This window comes from Vombatus ursinus, unplaced genomic scaffold (genome assembly GCF_900497805.2).
Source record: "Vombatus ursinus unplaced genomic scaffold, bare-nosed wombat genome assembly UNPS02014772.1, whole genome shotgun sequence".
NCBI classification, from domain to species: Eukaryota; Metazoa; Chordata; class Mammalia; order Diprotodontia; family Vombatidae; genus Vombatus; species Vombatus ursinus.
Window position 1 is genome coordinate 19,741,882 of NW_020954550.1, and position 20,225 is coordinate 19,762,106.

General features: G+C 35.0%; 1 protein-coding gene across 2 annotated transcripts in view; it reads right to left on the reverse strand.

The window, feature by feature from the left end:
- Positions 1-20,225, reverse strand: part of GPBP1 (GC-rich promoter binding protein 1) — a 111,029-nt gene that overhangs the window by 14,894 nt on the left and 75,910 nt on the right. The window contains exons 4-8 of one of the 2 annotated variants that reach the window (XM_027863453.1): positions 12,711-12,795; positions 12,307-12,530; positions 8,051-8,117; positions 4,111-4,295; positions 2,581-2,721 (exon numbers count right to left, since the gene is read on the reverse strand). In XM_027863453.1, coding sequence (XP_027719254.1) covers positions 2,581-2,721; positions 4,111-4,295; positions 8,051-8,117; positions 12,307-12,530; positions 12,711-12,795 — 702 coding nt within the window. Of the gene's footprint in view, positions 1-2,580; positions 2,722-4,110; positions 4,296-8,050; positions 8,118-12,306; positions 12,531-12,710; positions 12,835-20,225 lie in introns of both variants that reach the window. The other variant, XM_027863452.1, reaches the window with a different exon arrangement.

Consider the following 20,225-nt stretch of genomic DNA (forward strand, 5'->3'; position numbering starts at 1 on the left):
ATGAACACAATTATAAAACGCTTTTCATACAAATAAAGTCAGATCTAAACAACTGGAAAATATTAATTGCTCATGGGTAGGCCAAGCTAATGTAATAAAAATGACAATCCTACCTAAATTAATGTATTAACTCAGTGCCATACCAAACAACCAAAAATTATTTTACAGAACTAGAAAAGGTAATGACAAAATTCATCTTGAAGAACAACAGGTCATGAATATCAATGGAATTAATGAAAAAAAATGTGAGAGTGGCATATCAGTACTACATCTCAAACTATATTATAAAGTGATAATCATTAAAACTATCTGGTATTAAGAAACAGAGTGGTAGATCAATGGAACAGATTATGTACACAATATACAGTTGGAAACTGCCATACTACGCTTATGTTTGTTAAATCAAAATATGCAGATTTTTGGTACGAGAACTCACTATTTAACAAAAACTGCCAGTAAAACTGGAAAGCAGTTTGGCAGAAACTAGGCACAGACCAAGGCCTCCCACTATATAACAAGATAAAGTCAAAATGGGTACATGATTTAGACATAAAGGGTGATAGTATAAGAAAATTAGGGCAGCATGGAATAGTTTACCTGTCAGATCTATGGATAAGAATTTATTACCAAACAAGAGACAAAGAGCACTACAGGATGTAAAATGGATAATTTTTTATCATACTGAACGAAAAAGTTTTTGCACAAACAAAACAAATGCAGCCAAGATTAGAAGGAAGCAGAAAGCTGGGAAAATTTTTACAGCAACTTTCTCTGATAAAGGCCTCATCTCTCATATATATAGAGAACTGAGTCAAATTTCTAAGAATATGAGTCATCCCCAATCAATAAATGGTCAAAGGATATGAATAGGCAGTTTTCTGATGGCGAAATCAAAGCTATCTATAATCACATGAAAAAATGCCCTAAATCACTAATGATTAGAGGAATGCAAATTAAAACAACTCTGAGGTACCACCTCACACTTATTAGATTGGCTAATATGATAGAAAAGGAAAATGGCAAATGTTGGAGGGAAAACTGGGACACTAATGCACTGCTGCTGGAGTTGTAAAATGATCCAACCATTGCAAAGAACAATTTGGAACTATGCCCAAAAGGGCAACCAAACTGTGCATACCCTTTGACCAGCAATCCATGACTAGGTCTGTATCTCAAAGAGATCAAAGAAAAAGAAGAAGAACCTCTAAGTACAAAAATATTTATAAGCAGCTCTTTTGGTGATGGCCAAGAATCGGAAATTGAGGGGATGCCCACCAACTGGGGAAGGGATGAACAAGTTGAGGTATATGACTGTTGTGCTACAAGAAATAACGAGCAGGATTCTTTCAGAAAAACCTGGAAAGATTTACATGAACTGATGCAAAATGAAGTCACTAGAACCAGAAGAATAATGTACATAGTAATAGCAATACTGTGCAATGATCAACAGTGAATGACTTAGTTATTCCCAGTAATTCCCAGATTCAAGACAATTCTGAAGAACCAGATGAAAGACATTGTTCACCTCCAGAGAAAGAACTGATGGAATGGAATCTAAATGCACATCAAAGTATATTATTTTTTAAACTTTATTTTTCTTCAATTTTTTTGTCTGTGTTTTCTTTCACAACATGACTAATTTGGAAGTATGTTTTGCATAACAGTATTTTTAATCTTTATCAAACTGATTGCCTTCTCGAAGATAGGGGAGGGGAGAGAGGGTAGGAAAAAGAATGTGGAACTCAAAATTGCAAGGAAAGTTAAAAGTTGTTTTTACATATAATTTAAAAAATATGTATTAAAAAGAAGAAAAGGAAGAGCAGGTGAAAAGGCAGGGGAGGAGGCCAAAGACTCCAGGAGATAGCAAGCATTTGGAGAGGAATATTGCCAAGCAAGACAGCATAAGCATAGGTAAACAGGCTAGAAGCTTGCCAATGCTCTGACCAGAAACATTTGAGGGGTACTTGAAGGCTGAAGCACTTCAGTTCTAGGGGGCCAGAAACCCAGAATGTTCCTGAGAAGAGAAATTCCAAAGGGCCGGCAACACTCTTATAAGGGGATTAGGGGGAAGGGAACCGGGGGGGGGGGGGGGGGGCCGAGAGGCCACACACACACACACACACACACACACACACACACACACAAAACAGGCCCTGAAGACTACAGTTCTCTGACCCAGAATAATTCAGAAGCACTGGAAGATCACAGAGTTCTGACCCATGATGATCCACTAGGGTTTGACTCCAGGCCAGGTGCTCTATACACACTGGGCCACCTAGCTGCCTTAAATTAAATAAAACAAATTTTAAATAATTAAAAACTTTAATTAAATAAAAAATTAAATAAGAAAAGCAGGGGAAAAAAAAGAACTATACTCTCAAATATTACTCTTTCTAAACAAAAAGTAAAATTATTCAGTGTTCACTTTACTTTTCAGATGGGGTTCAAAGTACCTTAACATACTTCATATCCATATAACATACTTATATACATCATTTACTTAATTTTATTTTCACCATATGTTTATTGGATTACTAGGATTTAAATATCTGATAAATGATATAAAAGTTATTACTATACCTCTTTTACTGAATTTGTTGATACACTAAAATTCTTGGCAGTTGATTTGAAGGCATTAAAGTTGCCAATGCCGTATGTAGACTCATGAGGATAAGGAGTTCCAACTTTATTTTCTTTAGTTTGGCTTTTCCATTGTGTAGGCTAAAAAATTTTTTTAAAAATAATAAATATATATATAGTTACTATCTAACAAAAAAAGATGACAGCAAAAGAATGAAATACGCTGCAATGTTTTGACAAAAATTACAGGAAACAATATCACACACACACACAAAGCATTTTTACAAGACTGTCTAATTACTGCTACATAGGTCTCATTCTACTGCTTTAAAAAGAGGGGAAAACATATGCTATCCAGACCAAAGGCTTAAGAAAAACCCTGGAAGTAAATTTATTTAGTCAATATATTCTCCCCCCAATTTCAAGCAACCTACTGTATAATTTCCAGAAATCAAAATAGCTTTTTATAAACTGCATTTTCTTGTTCACCAGGACACCAGCACAACGGAGTAAAGAATGCTCTAGATTACAACTACTATGTGGGCAAGTCATTAAGGTCTTTTAAATGTTAACTTAGAAGAAATCCAAGTATAAAGCATTCTTCACAATAGCTGTTTCAGTTTTGTCATCTGTAAAGTAAGGACAATGTTGCTTGTTCTAGTAGGTGCCCAGTACGTTTATGCTGAATTCAATTTAAACTACCTGCCTTAGGATTATTCTGAGGAGGGCATTTTGTAAACCTTCCAAGTGTTTTTACATCAGATGTGCTAATAAGACAAAATACATACTGTCTTTCCCTCCTACCATCTCTACTAAGCCATCTACTAAGATTTCCACAATTGACACTTCCTACCTCTCAAAGGACTTTTCAGCCTCTTATTTTGGAGTCTATCTATTACTGGATGTGTCATTAGCCCTCTACTATAGATAACAGTTTTATTTAAAGGTGTTATTTCTCACAGTCCTTCACATAACAGGTTTTAATGACTACTCAATTGCAATATACATAATAAAGTTGTTTGTATATATTTCAAAATTCAGTAAAGTTACTGACTCAATTTGTACAAAGAAATCAGTCTTAAGCCAAGAAAGACTGCTGTGGAAATCCTGCTTCTGACACAGACTAAATGACCTGAGCAAGTCACTTAACCTCTCAGGGACCTAGTCAACTCTCTAAAGACTACAAATTGCAAAAAAAGGTGCCAACCTGCATTGATAGAGGGAGTTTCCTCATCTGGGAGTTCCCTATACTAAAAAAAAAAAATCACATGTCCTGTCCCTATCCTGAATGTCTCATTATGGGCATCTATTTTGTACTATAAGTAGAACAAAGAGTTGAGAAGTTGTTTTAAAATGTAAAAGAAATTAAGAAGACACAATGGGCCAGATCTAGCCATTGAAAAATCAGCAAATTGGTAGAAGCTGGTGAAAATTTTCAGAACACGTATATTTTTAGTTACTACTATATATCAATTTCAAATACTTTTTGGAAAAAAAACTTTAAAAAACAACAACAAGCAAAATCCTTACCTTTGTAGGTGGAGCAGCAGGTTTAGGGACTAATCCTTTATAAACACTTGGCCCAGTTCCATTTTTAACTGGCTGAGAATGAAGATTTCCTACTGCAGGGAATCCAGATATCTGTAAATCTTTTGTACTACCTTTTTTAATGACCAGCATTCTTGGAGCTCTAGATTTAGGATTCAGAGGATATTCTGCATAAACAAATAATGAATTACAGTTATCTTTCCCTAGATCTTAAAATAAATCAATAAGAGAGTAATTCAGCCTAATCATATTATATTATCTTTATGATCATAACTATTTAAAGTCTCACAAACTTTGTTTTTTGGAGTAAATTAAACCATATACTCAATGGATGCTTAAAAATTAACATTGCTAGTGAACAGACGTTATTGAATATCAACTAATTCTGTACCCTTCTTTTAACCATACAGTGCTTAGTATGTTTAAGAAACAAACCAATGTTAAAAAAAAAATTAAAACATTTATTAAAAACTCTGATCAACACAAAAATCAACCATGATTCCAGACAACTGACATAGAAGGGATGGACTAGATATATAAAGAATGAGATGCATTTTTGGACACTGCTAATATAGAAATTTGTTTTAGATGACTACGAATATTTGTTACAGGGATTGTGTGTTGTTGTTAAGTAGGAGAAAAAAATAAATGCTTGTTAACTGAAAAATTTTAATTAAAAAAATTAACCAACTGTAAATGCTAATTTCATTCTTTATGTTTAGTCATTATCTTGAAAAATGCTTTCATTTTTAAACTACAATTAACTCGTGCATTATATATTACTCATTCTTCCCCCTCAACCTATTTTGAGAAGAAATTAAACATTTTCCCCCATCAATTCCTCCTTTCCACCATTTTCTTTGCTAATCCCTGTCATGAAGTTGTCACCAGCAAACATCATATCTGTTCTAATTTCAAGGAAAAAAGAGGTAATTATGGTTACCAATAACTGTTGCTTCAGCTCTGAAGAAAGCTTTCTTAAAGGCTGCTAAGGTTACCAGTAGCTTCAAATCAGGGTGAAAAAAACTGTTCCTAAAGTTCAGAAGAACCATGATACAATTGTCACAATCACCTCACAGTGAGACATAATTACTATAGTTCATTATGGAGGGAACAATCTCTGTCTAAAGAAATACTGCAATCAAGTTCACAAAGTAGTCTGTTTAAGAGTATTAAGAGTGAGAATGGAAGTATTAGGAGGATCTAGATTTTAAATTCTGCTATTTTATACTGAGGCGACTTTTGTTAACACAAGTGAAAACAGATAAGCAAGGTTAAAAAGCATTATGAAACAATGCTTAAGATAATGGGCAACAAAGCATATTACTACCAACAAATATTTCTTGATAAAAACCACTACCACTGCCAACAATCACAATAAAAGCTCTACACAGATGATTCCCAAATGTATGTATTCTGACCTAATCTGTGCCCTTTATTCCAATCTCCTACTTGCTGGATATTTCTATACGGATAAGAAGAAAGCATGAATTCCAACATGAACCATTCCCTCTCCCCTCACTTGACCTACCCAGCCTTCCAACTTTCTTATTTCTGTTAATGGCACCAAAGCTCAAAACCTCAATCACCTTCAACTATTACTTCTCCTTACAACACACATCAAATAATTTCCTAAGTCCTGTTCTTTCCGTTTCCACATCATTTCTGGAATTTATTCACTCTCTCAACTACTCATACTGCTTTGCTGCTATTGATACTAATACAGTGAGCTACCAAATTACCTGCAGCAACAGAGAGAAGGGAATATAGCTTACACCAGGGGTAGGGAATCTGTAGCCTCAAGGCCATGTGGCCCTCTAGGTCCTCAAGTGCAGCCCTCTGACTGAATCCAGACTTCACAGAAGAAATCCCCTTAATAAAAGGGTTTGTTCTGTAAAACTTGGACTCAGTCAAAAGTACTCAAGTGCACTTGACTTTTGACTGAGTCTAAGACTGGGTTCAAGTTTTACAGAACAAATCCTTTTATTAAAGGGATTTCTTCTGTGAACTTTGGATTCAGTCAAAGGGCTGCACTTGAGGACCTAGATGGTCACATGCAGCCTTGAGGATGCAGGTTCCCCATCCTTGGTTTAAAAAATGCAAAGTCTAAAAACCACTCACATCAATTCTCTATTACTTATAGACAAATCAACCTTCAGGTAGGCTATATTATCTTCAACAAATCTCTCTCACATATTTATTCATTTACTTCGTCAACAAACCTTTATCGATCCCCTACTATGTGCAAGATACTGTGCTGGGAATATAAAGATGAACAAAAAGGCGGTCAGTGTCCTGAAAAGGCTTATCATTTTAGTAGGAAAGGTAAGACAGTTCATAAATAAATGTAGCTATTAAAATTGAAATCTAACCTATTTACTTGGTTAACAATTCAGGAATTAATTAATATATAGAATCTAATCCACTAATGATTGTTTTCTTAACATCCAAACTCCATTTACTTTACACATCAGTTAAGAAATTTCAAATTTACTCTAGGGGTATCTTAGAGTGAAAAATCTGCATCAATTTCCAAGTACAACTGATTTCCAGAATGGAGGAAGGGGAAGAAGTTGGTAAATGGGAAACTAAACAGCTTCTCAGTTTTGTACCTTTGAAACATAGTTCTGTTACTTTGCTCGAAAGGAATTCTTCGAAAATCAAGAAACACCTATATTTGAAGCATTCAAGAACTCACTCTCCCCAAAGCCTATGACTAATTTTTATATTATCTATCCCTAATTTCTGTATTAGTGCAAATAACTGAAAATTTACTATATTCTATTTGCTTGGTTTCTTAATCACATTTTGTTTTATCTTCCTAATTATGTTTTCTTCATGTCTAATATAACAAGCTAGTATTCATATAGCACTTTAAGGTTTTGCAAAGTGCTTTACAAATATATCTCATTTTTCTCTCCGTAACAGCAGTGGGAGGTGATTATCCACTGTGCTATCTAGCTGCCTCAATAATAAATATTAAAATTAATTATTATTTCTTAAGGAGTATCAACTGATACTAAAGGGAAACAGCACCAAAGGGCAGGTATTCAACTGACAATTAAAATTTCGTCAAAATTAATCTAATGCAGATTAAATAGATATAGATAATTAAGTGCCTTCTCACTTTTCTTCACTCTTCTCCATTAAACTGTCCCTCCAACATTTTCAGTTTCAATCTCCACACTGAATATTTTGGTACTTATGATCGTCTGACATTTTCTCCAAATTCTTTTCAGTTTTTTAGTAAATCCAGAACTTCAATCTTCAACTCTACCTGGCCTTATATTGCTTAATTAAAGTGAGTGGAAACATAAATATTATAGAAATCATATATAAAGCACACCCAGCTTCTCCACAGATAAGTTTATATTTCTATTTCTTGAATACAAGGCCAGTCAATAGGTACAATCATTTAACTGACCAGTACTTGTAAACATTAAGAGTTGAGGCAAGGGGAAAAGTGAGTAGCTATAATGCCTTTTCACAAATAAAGATTATGTCTTCTCCTCTACACTTCTCTATTTCTGCTGAAGGCACAGTCAGCTTTCTAGGTTTACAACCTCTCAGTTACTCCTGTCTTGTCATAATTTGTATTACGTTGTCTCAAATTCATTATACAATTCTTTGTTTCCTATGTACTCTGAGGTCTGGACTTTCAGCCAAATCAGCTTTCTCTTCATGGTACTCCAACTGCATCTCCTTGCCTTTTTTACTGGTGCCACTCCCTCATCATTTTAGCCTCAGAATCTCTCATTTCTTTCAGTTACCAACTTCTACATAAAGCCTTTCCTGGTTCCAATTATTACTAGTGTTCTCCCTTCCATAACTGCTTTGTAAACAAATTTCCCATTTGTTGCATTTTATTAAACAAATTTATAAATATTATTTTATATTCCACATATGGACTAAAAATACTTACCCCATACACCTGCAGCTAAAGATTTATTCTGATTTGGCTCTCTCTCATATTCAGGATTTAAAGATGGCTGAAAGAGAAGTTTGTGGATTCAACAAATAGTGTTCAACCTCAAGACATAAATAAGCAAAAATCCAGTTGAAAATTACTAAAAATTATTAAATTACTGATAGGCTATGATACAATAAACTCCAAATCACCAAAAGTCAATTACACATAGTAGAGAGTAGTACAGCAGAAAGGCCACTGGCTTTAGAATTAAATCATACTGATGTTTACAACCTGTGTGACCTTGGGCAAACAACTTGATTTTCCTAGATTTGAGTTTCTTCACCTATAAAATGAGGGAGCAAAACTAGATGTCCTCTGAAGTCTCTTCCAACACCAATCTTTCATCTGATATTGGTATCAACAGAAACTTTAAATATCTTCTATTTTGTTGTTAACATTATCACCATGTCTTTTCACTGGGATCAGAAGATAGAAGGCCTTTGACATTTCCCCAACCAGAGAAAAGAGTATGAATAAGAAAGATGGCAAATTTAGAGCGAAGTAACCTCTCAGACTACTGATTTACATCAATCTTAAATATCTACCCATCCTTAGCATGGAATGGAGTAAGGGGAAGAACTAAAACTCAAAAACTAGACTAGCTTGTAACTGTTGATTCAAGTCTTCATATGTGGTCTCATTACGCTAACACTAAATTATTAGAATATTCAAATATAAATATGATATACTCAACTAGCTTAAAATGTTTGACATACCAATTATAGCTTAAGTACCATTAGTTATCATTTGCTTCTTTATGCCATTTATGCATATATGCATATACATCTCCACTTTCTGATTTTAAGCTGGGACCAAGGACTGTGTTTAATATGTCTGACTCTCCCAAAATGCCTTTTCCATTGGGATTCAACAAATATTTATTAAATGAGTGAATGAAGAAAGCCTACAAATAATTATTTTCATCATTAGCAATTCTGGATTATTCAAGTTGTTCCCACTGGTATAAAAAAATCATCGATAAAGGTAAAAATTTCTTTATTTAAAAATTGAATGGAACATCACAACAGATTTTGTTTCATTAAGTATACTGCTGCAAATTATACTCATTGTCTGCAGCAGCTGAGTATAGAAGTTGACCTTTTTATAACTAATTAGAAAGTGAAAAGCCTAAATGCCATAAAAGATGACAGAAGTATTATGCACACTGCAGTGTCAAGAATGCTGGCTTTGGAGCCAAAGGACTTGTGTTCAAATTCAAGCTCTGACATTTACTACTTATGAAACATTGTATAAGTCACTTAATTTCTCTTGGGACTTAAGTTTCCCTTCATTTGTATAATGAGGGGATTAGAATAGATGGCCTCAAAGGTTTCTTCTAACTATAGCTCTATGATCTTATACAATCTTTGAGGTCCTTTCCAGGTCTGAATGTACTGTTCTATGAACTTTGTCTTCCCCCTAGCTCCTATATATGTTAATGTGCTTGCTGCTTTTAATTAGGGGATTAAGACGCTTGAGGTGGCAAGGATTGGAGTTGAAACACAACTGCTACTTGATGACAGGACAAAAAACAACATCAGCTACAGGCCAGCTCTCCAAACCTACAATGAAAACAGCACAAAATCAAAGATTTTCCATCACAAAGAATGACTATTATGTGGATAAAAGGGGAAAAGAAACAACAACACTTCTTGTATTGGATTTTTCATTATATAGAAATTATTATAAACTCGTCAATAAAGCACTGGTTATATGAGATGGGCTGTCACATGCTATTTTCCCCATATTTTAATATAATGGGATTTTAGTTCTGTATAAATCTTGAGGGAACTTAGAATTTTACAATAAGGTCTGGGACAAGCACTCGTATCCTGTGCTTTAATAAGAGAACATTTAAACTATCCTCAGTAAAACTTGAATTACTGCAAAACAAACAAGGCCTGTCTTCTTTTGAAAAGGATGGAGTTTAGGGCTTACAGATCTCACACAACAATGGCCAATGTAGTATGTTCTACAGGCCAGTTATTATGCCAACCCTAAAACAACCAAAATAATTTGATGTCCAGTATCTTCACATAATAGCTTATATTAACTTTTTGTAGCATCTTTGGCAAAAAGTTAAATCTACAAATTCATCAATGCAAAATACTAACTTGATTAAATACTAAGTGGGACCTCAAGATGGACACACAGATCAAGACTTTTAGCTTTTGAATATGATTTTCTTTTTGTGCCAGATTTTTATTTTGCCATATATTTTTGGATTCCCCTATCAACTTTCAGTAAGGCTAACCTGGAACAAAGCATGTAAACTAGCAAAGAAAACCTAATTTGGAATTAACTATTTTTCTTATGAATAGTCTAAAAATAATTGAGAATTGATATTATTCAGGTAAGACTGAGCAAAAATAACTGAAAAACTTGTTAGAACTGCTACCAAAAAGCATGTAAAGGCTAGGTTAACAATTATTTTCAGTAATATTTAAATAAATTTACAAGTCAACTTCCCTATTAAATTAAATAAGAACAGTTCCCACAAAATCTATTAAAAGTCAAATGTACTCCCTAATTTATTTTTGAAACTTGCAATTGGCAAAAATGTATAATATTTTGAACCAATAAGATTATAACAATAGAAATAGCTTTCTCCTCCAAATGCAGTTTTAATTCATTCCATTTCATGTTTGGAGAAACTAATAAATACTGGAAAATGTGAGCCATGCATTGCTTTATACTACCAATGTTGCATTATGGACATAAAGATAGTTAATAATCCTTGTAATGATTTAACTCCTATTTGTACATAGTTATGTTTTGTTAGAATATATGAGGGCTAAATATGGGATGAACATCCTATTTAATTTATCCCCAATCATGTGAAATTCTATTTCAGATTAATGAAAATTATGATAACCTGCGGCCATAGAAACTGTTGCTACAGCATAGCAAAACAAAATAGGACAAAAGGAAGCAGAAGTCCAAATCCTGCTATATCAGGGGGTAAAATGAAAGGGCAATTAAAAGTATGTGTATAGGTGAATGAGCCTAAGACTGAGTTAAGTTACCAGAAGAGACTCAAATATAGAGAAATCAATTAGTATTAGCAGGTATTATGAAGCTCAGGGATTTTCCTACCACCTTAGAGCCAATTCATTTGTTTCATAGCGGTTTTGAAACAACTGGCAAGCACTACATCAAGTAAGAACTCAGAAACTGCATGATAGTAGAATAGACCTGACCTGGGTCCCAGTATGTAAGATACTTAGAGAACCCTGTTACAACTTTGCTAGTAGTCGTCCTTCTAGATCAGAAATCTGTAAGGTCAATGAACTAAGAACAATATTTATATTTTTTAATAAAGTTTTATTGTATTTTAAACTGTAAATACCATTCTTGCCTAACAGGTTAGCCCTGTTGTAGTTGATAAAAAATTTTTTTCTATCACTTTCCTTTCAAAATAAATCTCTACTCCAACAGCTATCTGATGAATGGTCAAAAATAAAATAAAGAGTTCATGTCTCCTCTTCCCCTTGTCTTGGTATCTATCAGGGATGCTAGAGACCATTCTCTTATTTGGGTGGACAACAATGTGTTTAAAGTTAGTAAAAGTGAGTATTCCTAAAACAAAGCTACATATTGTTCTTTTCAAATAAATAGGGAAGACAGTTTGTTGTAGTTAGAAAAAATTTCTGAATCAACAAAAGTTTAAAATCAATCTGAAAATGGTTCCTCAAACACTTCGAAAGCATGTTCACTTGCCAAGTCCCAAGATGAAAACAGATCATGAAACAATTTGAATTAATAAAAAGGTTAAGTTTTTTAAAAGCATAAGCAAACATTTATCTCCCTCCTTCCCCCACCCTTTCCACCATATCTTTTTGTTGTCCTGGCATAAATGATGCAGATGGTATACAATGTGATTTTATTAAACAACACTAGCAAACTCCCTAGTAGTTGCAAAGCATTATGGTGAAGTGAATTTAATAATATTTGTTAGACCAAGTCAAAAGTTGAGGTGCACATAATTTAAAAAAAAAAACCGCCCACTAAACAAAAGGATTTTTAAAATAAAATAAAAAAATAATTGGTCAAATGACTAATACCTCTTACCTATGTATGGAAAGGGTGATCCCTGTATAAGATGAGCTGTACTGGTGAAATCTCATGAAGTAGCTTGCATAATGGATAAAATGGCACTTGAAGAAACAATGAAACCTCGTTTTGTATTATAATTACAAGAAACTTACAAAATCCTCAGCCTCAAATTGTTTGCGTTCTTCCTTGTCTTCTTTTTTCCCAGTTTCATTGTCAGGGACATTGTTTTCAGGCAGTCCCTGGCTTTTTCCAGAGTGGAAAGCACTGCTTCGAGAACGGGAACTTGCACCATGGTATCCCCCTCGATGATTTATGTTTTCAGTACCATTTCTTCCATGTGCACGCCACCCATTTTTTTCTTTCCTTCCAAAATTTCCTACATTGGCAAAAACAAAATAAATGCTGCAACGATGACTTTGCTCAAAGACAAAGCAAAAAAAAAAAAACACCATACATGGAAGAAAATATTATCAAACAAAATGTTAAAAAGAAAAAAAAATTTAAAAAATCAAACCATTTTTTAAAATATAAGAAGAACTCTTAAAAAAAACTTTACCTCCATTAGGACGTCCAATGCCAGAATCAAAGCCATCAGAAGAGTTGTGCCGTCTACGATTTACATCATAACGATTTTCTGCCCACTGGAAGTTTTCAGAATGTTTTTCAAAATTCAGTGATGACTGAAAGAACCGAGATTTTAAGCTAAAATACAGGAAGCACTCTACTTTTATCCCATATAATTTTATAAGACTGTTAAAAGAATGACTACTCCCTTTTTAAACTTTTCAACCTTTTAAACTATTTTTGAGAATACAATCAGGAACATTTTATTACTTACCATATTACAGGTATTTTAAAAATTAGTATTAAATTGTAGCTGCTATTTAACACCAATATTTACCATTTTCTATCCATTTTTTTTTACCAAAATGTTAAATTAAGTTCTTAATTACCTAATGAGGGAATTTTAGAGTAGGTTCTTAAAACATCATTGTCTAATCATAAAACTGTCAAATGATACCAGAGGATAAGAGTAATATTGCCATTAAGAAACGAACAATTTATGCATATTTCTTTTAAACTTTTTTTTCCCAAAGTGCCTTTACTTACATAAGAAATACAATTCCAAAAGCTTTTTTAAAAAATTAACACAAATTGGTAATTTCTCACACAATTCTTTAGTCATTATCTCAAACTTAAAGCTTCTCCCAGATGGCAATAGTCCCGCTTCTTTTAAGAAAAAAAATTCCAGAGTATCCAAAACAGTTACATAAATGCTAACAGTCTCCACCATAACTACCCTCAAAAAACTTTTTTCTAAAGTACAGACAACATTGGGGCAGGTAGGTGGTGCAGTGGATAGAGCACCGGCCCTGAAGTCAAGAGGACCTAAGTTCAAATCCAGCCTCAGACCAAACACTTGACACTTACTAGCTGTGTGACCCCGGGCAAGTCACTTAACCCCAACTGCCAAAAAAAATAAATAAATAAAAATAAAATATAGACAACATGCACATAGCCTCAACTATAGTGTGTAAGCCATTAGATCACAAATTTAGAGGGTTGTCATCTAGTTCAACCCTCTAATTTTACAAATGAAGAAACGTGAGACCTAGAACAGGTTATGTGGCTTGCCCAAGGTCATAATGTAATAAGCAGCAGAGAGAAGTTTCAAGGCCAGGTCCTCAGACTCCAACCCCAGAACACTTTCCACAATAACATGCCACCTGGGCTCTTGAAAGCCGGCAGAAAGTTTTCCTCACATTATACCTAAATTTGCCTCTGACGCTTCTACCCATTGCTGTCTTCTGTAACCAAAGAAAATAAGTTTAATCCCTCTTTCCTGTGACAGCCCTACAAATACCTGAAGACAGCAATCACAATCTTCTAAGACTTCTTAAAACACTATGTCCATCCACAAAAACTTTGATTTTAATAATTATATACATACATGCACATATCTTCCAACAATGCAACTGAATCCATTTCATATTTATCTTTTATCTAATCTCAACTGGGTTCTCACTAGGCAAATATTTTAGTCTGTCCTGAATGACACTATCCTTGACTTTAAATTTACTGTACATTCTTATCATGACTTCCAATCCCTCCCCCCTTCCTGGTCCTCCCAGTTTATGTCACATGCTCTTCTGGACTCATGTTCCTCCTTTTTTTTTTTCTTTTTTGCTTTTTGGTGAGGCGATCAGGGTTAAGTGACTTGCCCAGGGTCACAGAGCTAGTAAGTGTCATGTGTCTGAGGCTGGATTTGAACTCAAGTCCTCCTGAATCCAGGGCCAGTGCTCTAACCACTGCGCCACCTAGCAGCCCCTCTCCTTCTTGATCCTATGGTTGACCAACTCAACTATTACCTATCCTTGAATCCTTTGTCCCTTTGTACTATCTATAGTGAAGTCCTGCCAAATTCCTAACTATAGTTTGATCCCACTGTCTGTCTTCATTCCTATTCACCCATGGCTAAGTATAGCTAGATTCTTGCAATTGAATCCACTACACATTCATTTCATCCACTCTCCCACGGGCCCTCACTCGGCATGGCAATCCCTTATTTTTCCTTAACTGCCACAGTCCCAAAAGCTTCCTTTTTCACAACTCTTCTCTATTCAAGTTCCCTATTCTACCACCCTTCTTTACTAAGTAAGAGCTGTGACCTCTTCCTCTTAACTTCACAACTTAAAATACCTCTACATAATTCCTCATTTGTTTCTTTGCCTCCAGTATCTGAGAAAAAGGCAGCCCCATAATCTTTGTCAAGACTAACAACCCTTGTGCTTTCAATACCTTTTCTTCCCTTCTCCTTTTGCCCCTCTCCCTCCCTGTCTCTCATTATGCCCTGGGTCCAAAAAAACTTCACTTGACCCTGCAATCTGTTTCTTCAGTTTACAGCCAACTCCTAGAATAGATCAATTGCATTAGTTGCCTTCATTTCCTAACATCCTCTTCTCAATCCCTTACAATTTGGCTTTCTAAACCCTCCTGATTAAGACTGCTATTTGAGTTACCAACAAAACACTTTAACCACTAAATCCAAAGACCTTTTGTAATTTTTATCTTGTCAACCATCCTCCTCTAGTGAAAATTCTGTCCTCTGGGCTTCTATGACACCGGGTCTGTCCCAGTTCTCTCCTCTTCTGCATTTGAACTCTTTGACAAAATTTCCTTTGCTGGATTTTCATCCATCTCCCACCCATTATGCCTAGATATTCTCCAAACTTCTTTCATGGGTCCTTGTTTTCTCTCTATATATTACCTTGTAAATCTCATCAGCTCTCCTGAATTTTATTTAAAGAGTATCTTTCTTCTTTCTTTCCAAATCTTCAGTCCCCAATGGCCTATAAATATCTTCACCTAGATTTTTCATGACCATCTCTAAGTCAACATATACAAAAAGAACTAATTTTTACCATCAACCCATTATTTTTCAAGTTTCAATACTGCTATTGAGTGCACCACCATTCTTCTAGTTACCCATGTTTGAAACCTTGACTCTTTTTGAGCTTCCTTTTCATTCCCCAAGTCAATCAGTTACTAAATTCTGAAGATTCAACCCCAACTTTTCACATCCATCCACTTCACCATTCATCCATCTATACCTGCAGTCAAAAGAGTAACCAATTTAATGATTTCCCTGTTTCTGATCTCTTCCACTCTCTAATCCCACCTCCTGTGAAATAATCCTAAAACACACATCTGATCTTGCCATTTCCAAGATTAGTGCCTCTAGATAAAACATAAACTCCTCAACCTAGCATTTAAAGCCTTCCACAATTTACCTCGTACCTACTTTCCCAGACCACCCTCATGCACTCAAAATTTCTGCTAAAGTGGCAATAGTAGCTGTTTCCTAAACTTGACTCACCAATTCCTATTTCTTTACACAGGTTCTCCCCCATGCCTGAAATGTACTCCCTCTTCAGATCCATCTCATAGAATCCCTAGCTTCCTTCCAGACTCAACTCAAGTGCTCCCCATTACATTAGAGGCAGGTAGGTGGGGCAGTGGTTAAGAGTGCTAGGTCTGGAGTCAGGGTGACCTAACTTCAAATCAGGTCTCAAATACTTATTAGCTGTGTAACCCTGTCTGCCTCAGTTTCTTCAACTGTAAAATGGAAATAACACCTGCCTAGCAGGGCTGTTGTGAGGAATAAATGAAGTAATATTTGTAAAGTGCTTACACAGTGCTTCAAATGTAATAGGCCTATGTGAATGCTTATTTCCCTTCTCTTCCCCCTCCTATTATTATTACATGACATCTTTCCAGATTCTCACTCTCTCCCAAAGCTGCTCTTTTCCTTCTGACATTACTTTGTATTTATATATGTACATATGCAGTATCTTCCTTCCCAGGCCCTGAGAAGAATATAAACTTAAAGAAGGCAGAGACTAGGTTTGTCTTTGCATCCCCAGCACTTTGCTTTGCAAGAGTACCTGCCCTAAACGTTTGAACTGATCTATCAAAAGAATACTCTCATTCAAATGTTTTAAAGTCTGAGATATTGTGATTAGAATACTCTTACAGGATGACAAGACTACATATTTAGAGTCAGAAGGGACGACGGCCCAAGCTTCTCATTTTGAAGATGAAGAAGCTGAGGCCTGGAGGGGTGTGTAACTTGCCTGGGACCGCATAGCGAGCACGTGTCTGAAGCCCAACTGAACCAATGGCTTCCTGCCTCTGAGTCCAGCACTCTCTACTCATTGACACCGCGGTGCCTTTCTCCACATTTTCCTAAATTAGGCCTAAGTCTTAGTAAGTTCTAGTCTTTTATCCTTACAATTACCTAAAATAAACTCACATGAAACAGGAAAGAAACTAGAGTCTTTAATCTTACATGGGAAGAAACCTCATTTGTACAAGCTAAATTTTTATATTTGTCCTCCTTACAAAGGTAGGGGGAAAATGAGAAAAACAGAGATTAAGGGTGGGAAGGGAGGGGGAAGCTGGATAGGGCTGATCTTCCAAAACAGAAAAGTAATTAGAATGTCAACACTAGGAACCAGGAGAGTCAGGCATACTTTTATTTACACTGCAATGAAGACTAATGATAACTTAAAAAAAAAAGTCTTAAAAAACTCATATAATAAAACATTTTTGGCTGTTATTTCAACATTTTGAATGTTTCCCCCATCTATAAAAGACTAAAAAGCTATGAAATGACAGTTAATCCACAAGTGGACCTGGAAAAAGAAAGGTAGATGTAAGAATGTGTAGTGTGGCTGACAGCCAATCCCAGGACTCAGGGAAGAAAAATAAAGCAAAATGCTACCCAGGGTTTAAAATTAATAGGAAGCTCTCAGATGCCAACAGGGAGTCAATCAAGTTCACCATAGCCAACAAAATCAGTGAAGATCAACAAAGATTAATAATCTTAAAGAGTAGCTGTCTAAAATAGCCAGTTCATTGTATGAATATAGCCTAAAGCAAAATTATCACAATTAAAGCAGTGTTTGCATTAAATATCCACATCAACAACTTTTGGCTGCCAGCCACATTTATACAAATAGAAAAGCAAAGCTGTGGGGAGTGTTACAAGCTGCTAAACTAGTGACAATTACCAAATAATAGATAGGCTAATAGCGAGCTTCACTCATCTCTTTTACTTGGAAATCTCAGAAACTGCAAGCTAGTAATAACTGAGGAATACAGAAAACCCTTAAGGGCATACACATTCTAACAGTCAATTCCCTTCATCAGCAGGACAGTTTTTACTGAGTCAGTCTGGGAGAGTATTGCTGGCAGTTTCTTTCTCTCTTTTTTTTTTTTTTCTTTTGGTTTTGTTTTGGTTGGGGGGAGTCTGGGAGGAAGGGAATTATTCCTAAATGAGGGGAAAGTTTCATGCTAAACTGATTTCATGTACTTTATCCCTTGGCACACAAGTTTAAATAAATAACAGGATTGGTTCGGAAGGCTGCAAGTTTTTTATCTTCTCACAATTTTGCCTAGTCTCTTCTCTCAGGTTCATCCAAGGATCTCCCAGTCATTTCCCCACCAAGGAAGTGTATACACTACAAAGTGAATTTCTTGTGTTAAAAAATTCCAAGTCGATTAACACAACGATGATATGGAGCTTAGAATAAGTGTTGGGATTACAAAGATAAAGGCAATCTGTGTCCTCAAAAAATTTATAATACAGTAACAACCATACTGATATTACCTTTATTTTCTTTTTCTCCTTTGTCTGCCAAATATCCCACAATGATCAAACACTACTCATTATATTTCCAAAATCTCTCAATCTATTCCTCCCTTAATTCCATCGCAAGAGCTCTAGTATTATACCTTAATACACCTACCTAGAAAGCTGCAATATGATTCTAATCCATCTGCCTAACTTCCCCCCACCTTGTAATGCATTATCAATACAGTCCCACTATGTCTATAGTAACCATGTCAGAACCAAATGGGACAGTTCCTAATTCAAGAAGGAACGTATTTTAACTAGACTTTATAAGGGTTATCTTTTGTTAGACTATGCATCCAGATTTTTGGTACAGAAAATACAACTATACTTCTGCTAATGAGTTCTGCCATGCCATTGTCGGCATGGCATCCTACCTTCCTGAAGCAACTCCCTCTGCCAAAAAGACAGTGAATAAATGAAACCATGACAAAACCATCTCTAAAAGTCCAAAGTAAAATCAATACTTTGATTGAATTAAGTTTACGAACCTTCCTGTCTTCAGAATTGTTCCCGTTCTTTTTCTGTACTTCTCCCTTTTCCCTCCTTACCTCACTTATCTTACTTCTTTCTTGATCAAATTCAGTATAAGTATTTTTCAAATTGTTTTCCATTCAAGTACTTTTTTGCCTTTGTGAAGAATATTTCAATTTAATAAGTATTTAAGTATCTATGTACTGGGCTCTGAGGATACAAAGACAAAATTCAAACAGTACCTACCCTCATGAAGCTTCCAATTTACTGGATAAAACCAACATGTATATAAATACATATATTAAATACAAAGTAATTTCTAGGGAATAAAGGGAAAAGGGATCCGGTAGGAAGTGGCATCTACTTTGAAGGAAACTAGTAATTTTATGAGGTGAAAACAAGGCATAGGGGAGAAAGACATAGAGGCAGAAAATGGAACAGCATATATGTGTTCTGATACAACCCTACAAATAAAAGAACTCATGAATTTTTTATTGTATCAATAATACTCATGTATAAAAAAACTTATTGCCAACAAATATTAGGACAATTCATATACTATAGCTCACTAAAACAAAAACAGATTCAGAGTCACAACACCCAAGTTTCATCTAGGCCCAGATCCACCATTTACTTACCAGCTATATAACTATTGTCATTGAATCTCCCATATTCTGTTTGCTCATTTGTAAAATGGGAACACCAATACATGTACTAACTCACAAAGTTATTGTAAAAAAAAGTACTTCGTAAACTTATACAAATGTGAGTGATTAGGATTATTAATGAAACATTACTCAAATAGTATTGCTTTTAAACAATGTTAATTCACAAGAATTAATACACAATGACCAAAGGCCACTGTAATATTATTCGGGATAATACCAGCAACTGTCTTCCTTCTCTTTCCTATCCTAAAATACAATAACAATTTAGGAAATGTTAAATAGGCATTTGTACAGAATATTCCTGTGAGGGAAGAACTAGATCAATTAATTTTGCCACCAAGCCCCATTAAGGACAGAGGATGCACTGTGATCACAAACTGAACAAGACAACTCATTTTACTATGTTGGAATGTCGAGTGCGTTGCAAGAAATAATTTTCAATCCTCATTAGTAAATGAAAAGAAGGTATAGAGCACATAACAATACCCCAACCTCTTCTTCCTCCAATATACAGTACTTTTCTATTTTGTTTTTGTGGATAGCTTGGGTTGATTTCATTACTGGAATGATAAAATTGTGACCATGGATAGGCCACAAACTCTGCGGGCCTCAAGTTACCACCTATAAAAAAAGGTGTTGAAAAATACTATGGTCTCATTGAGCTCTAAATATATGATTCCCTGTTAACCCCTTCCTTCAGGATCTTCCTTACTATCAATCATACTCTCTCTAC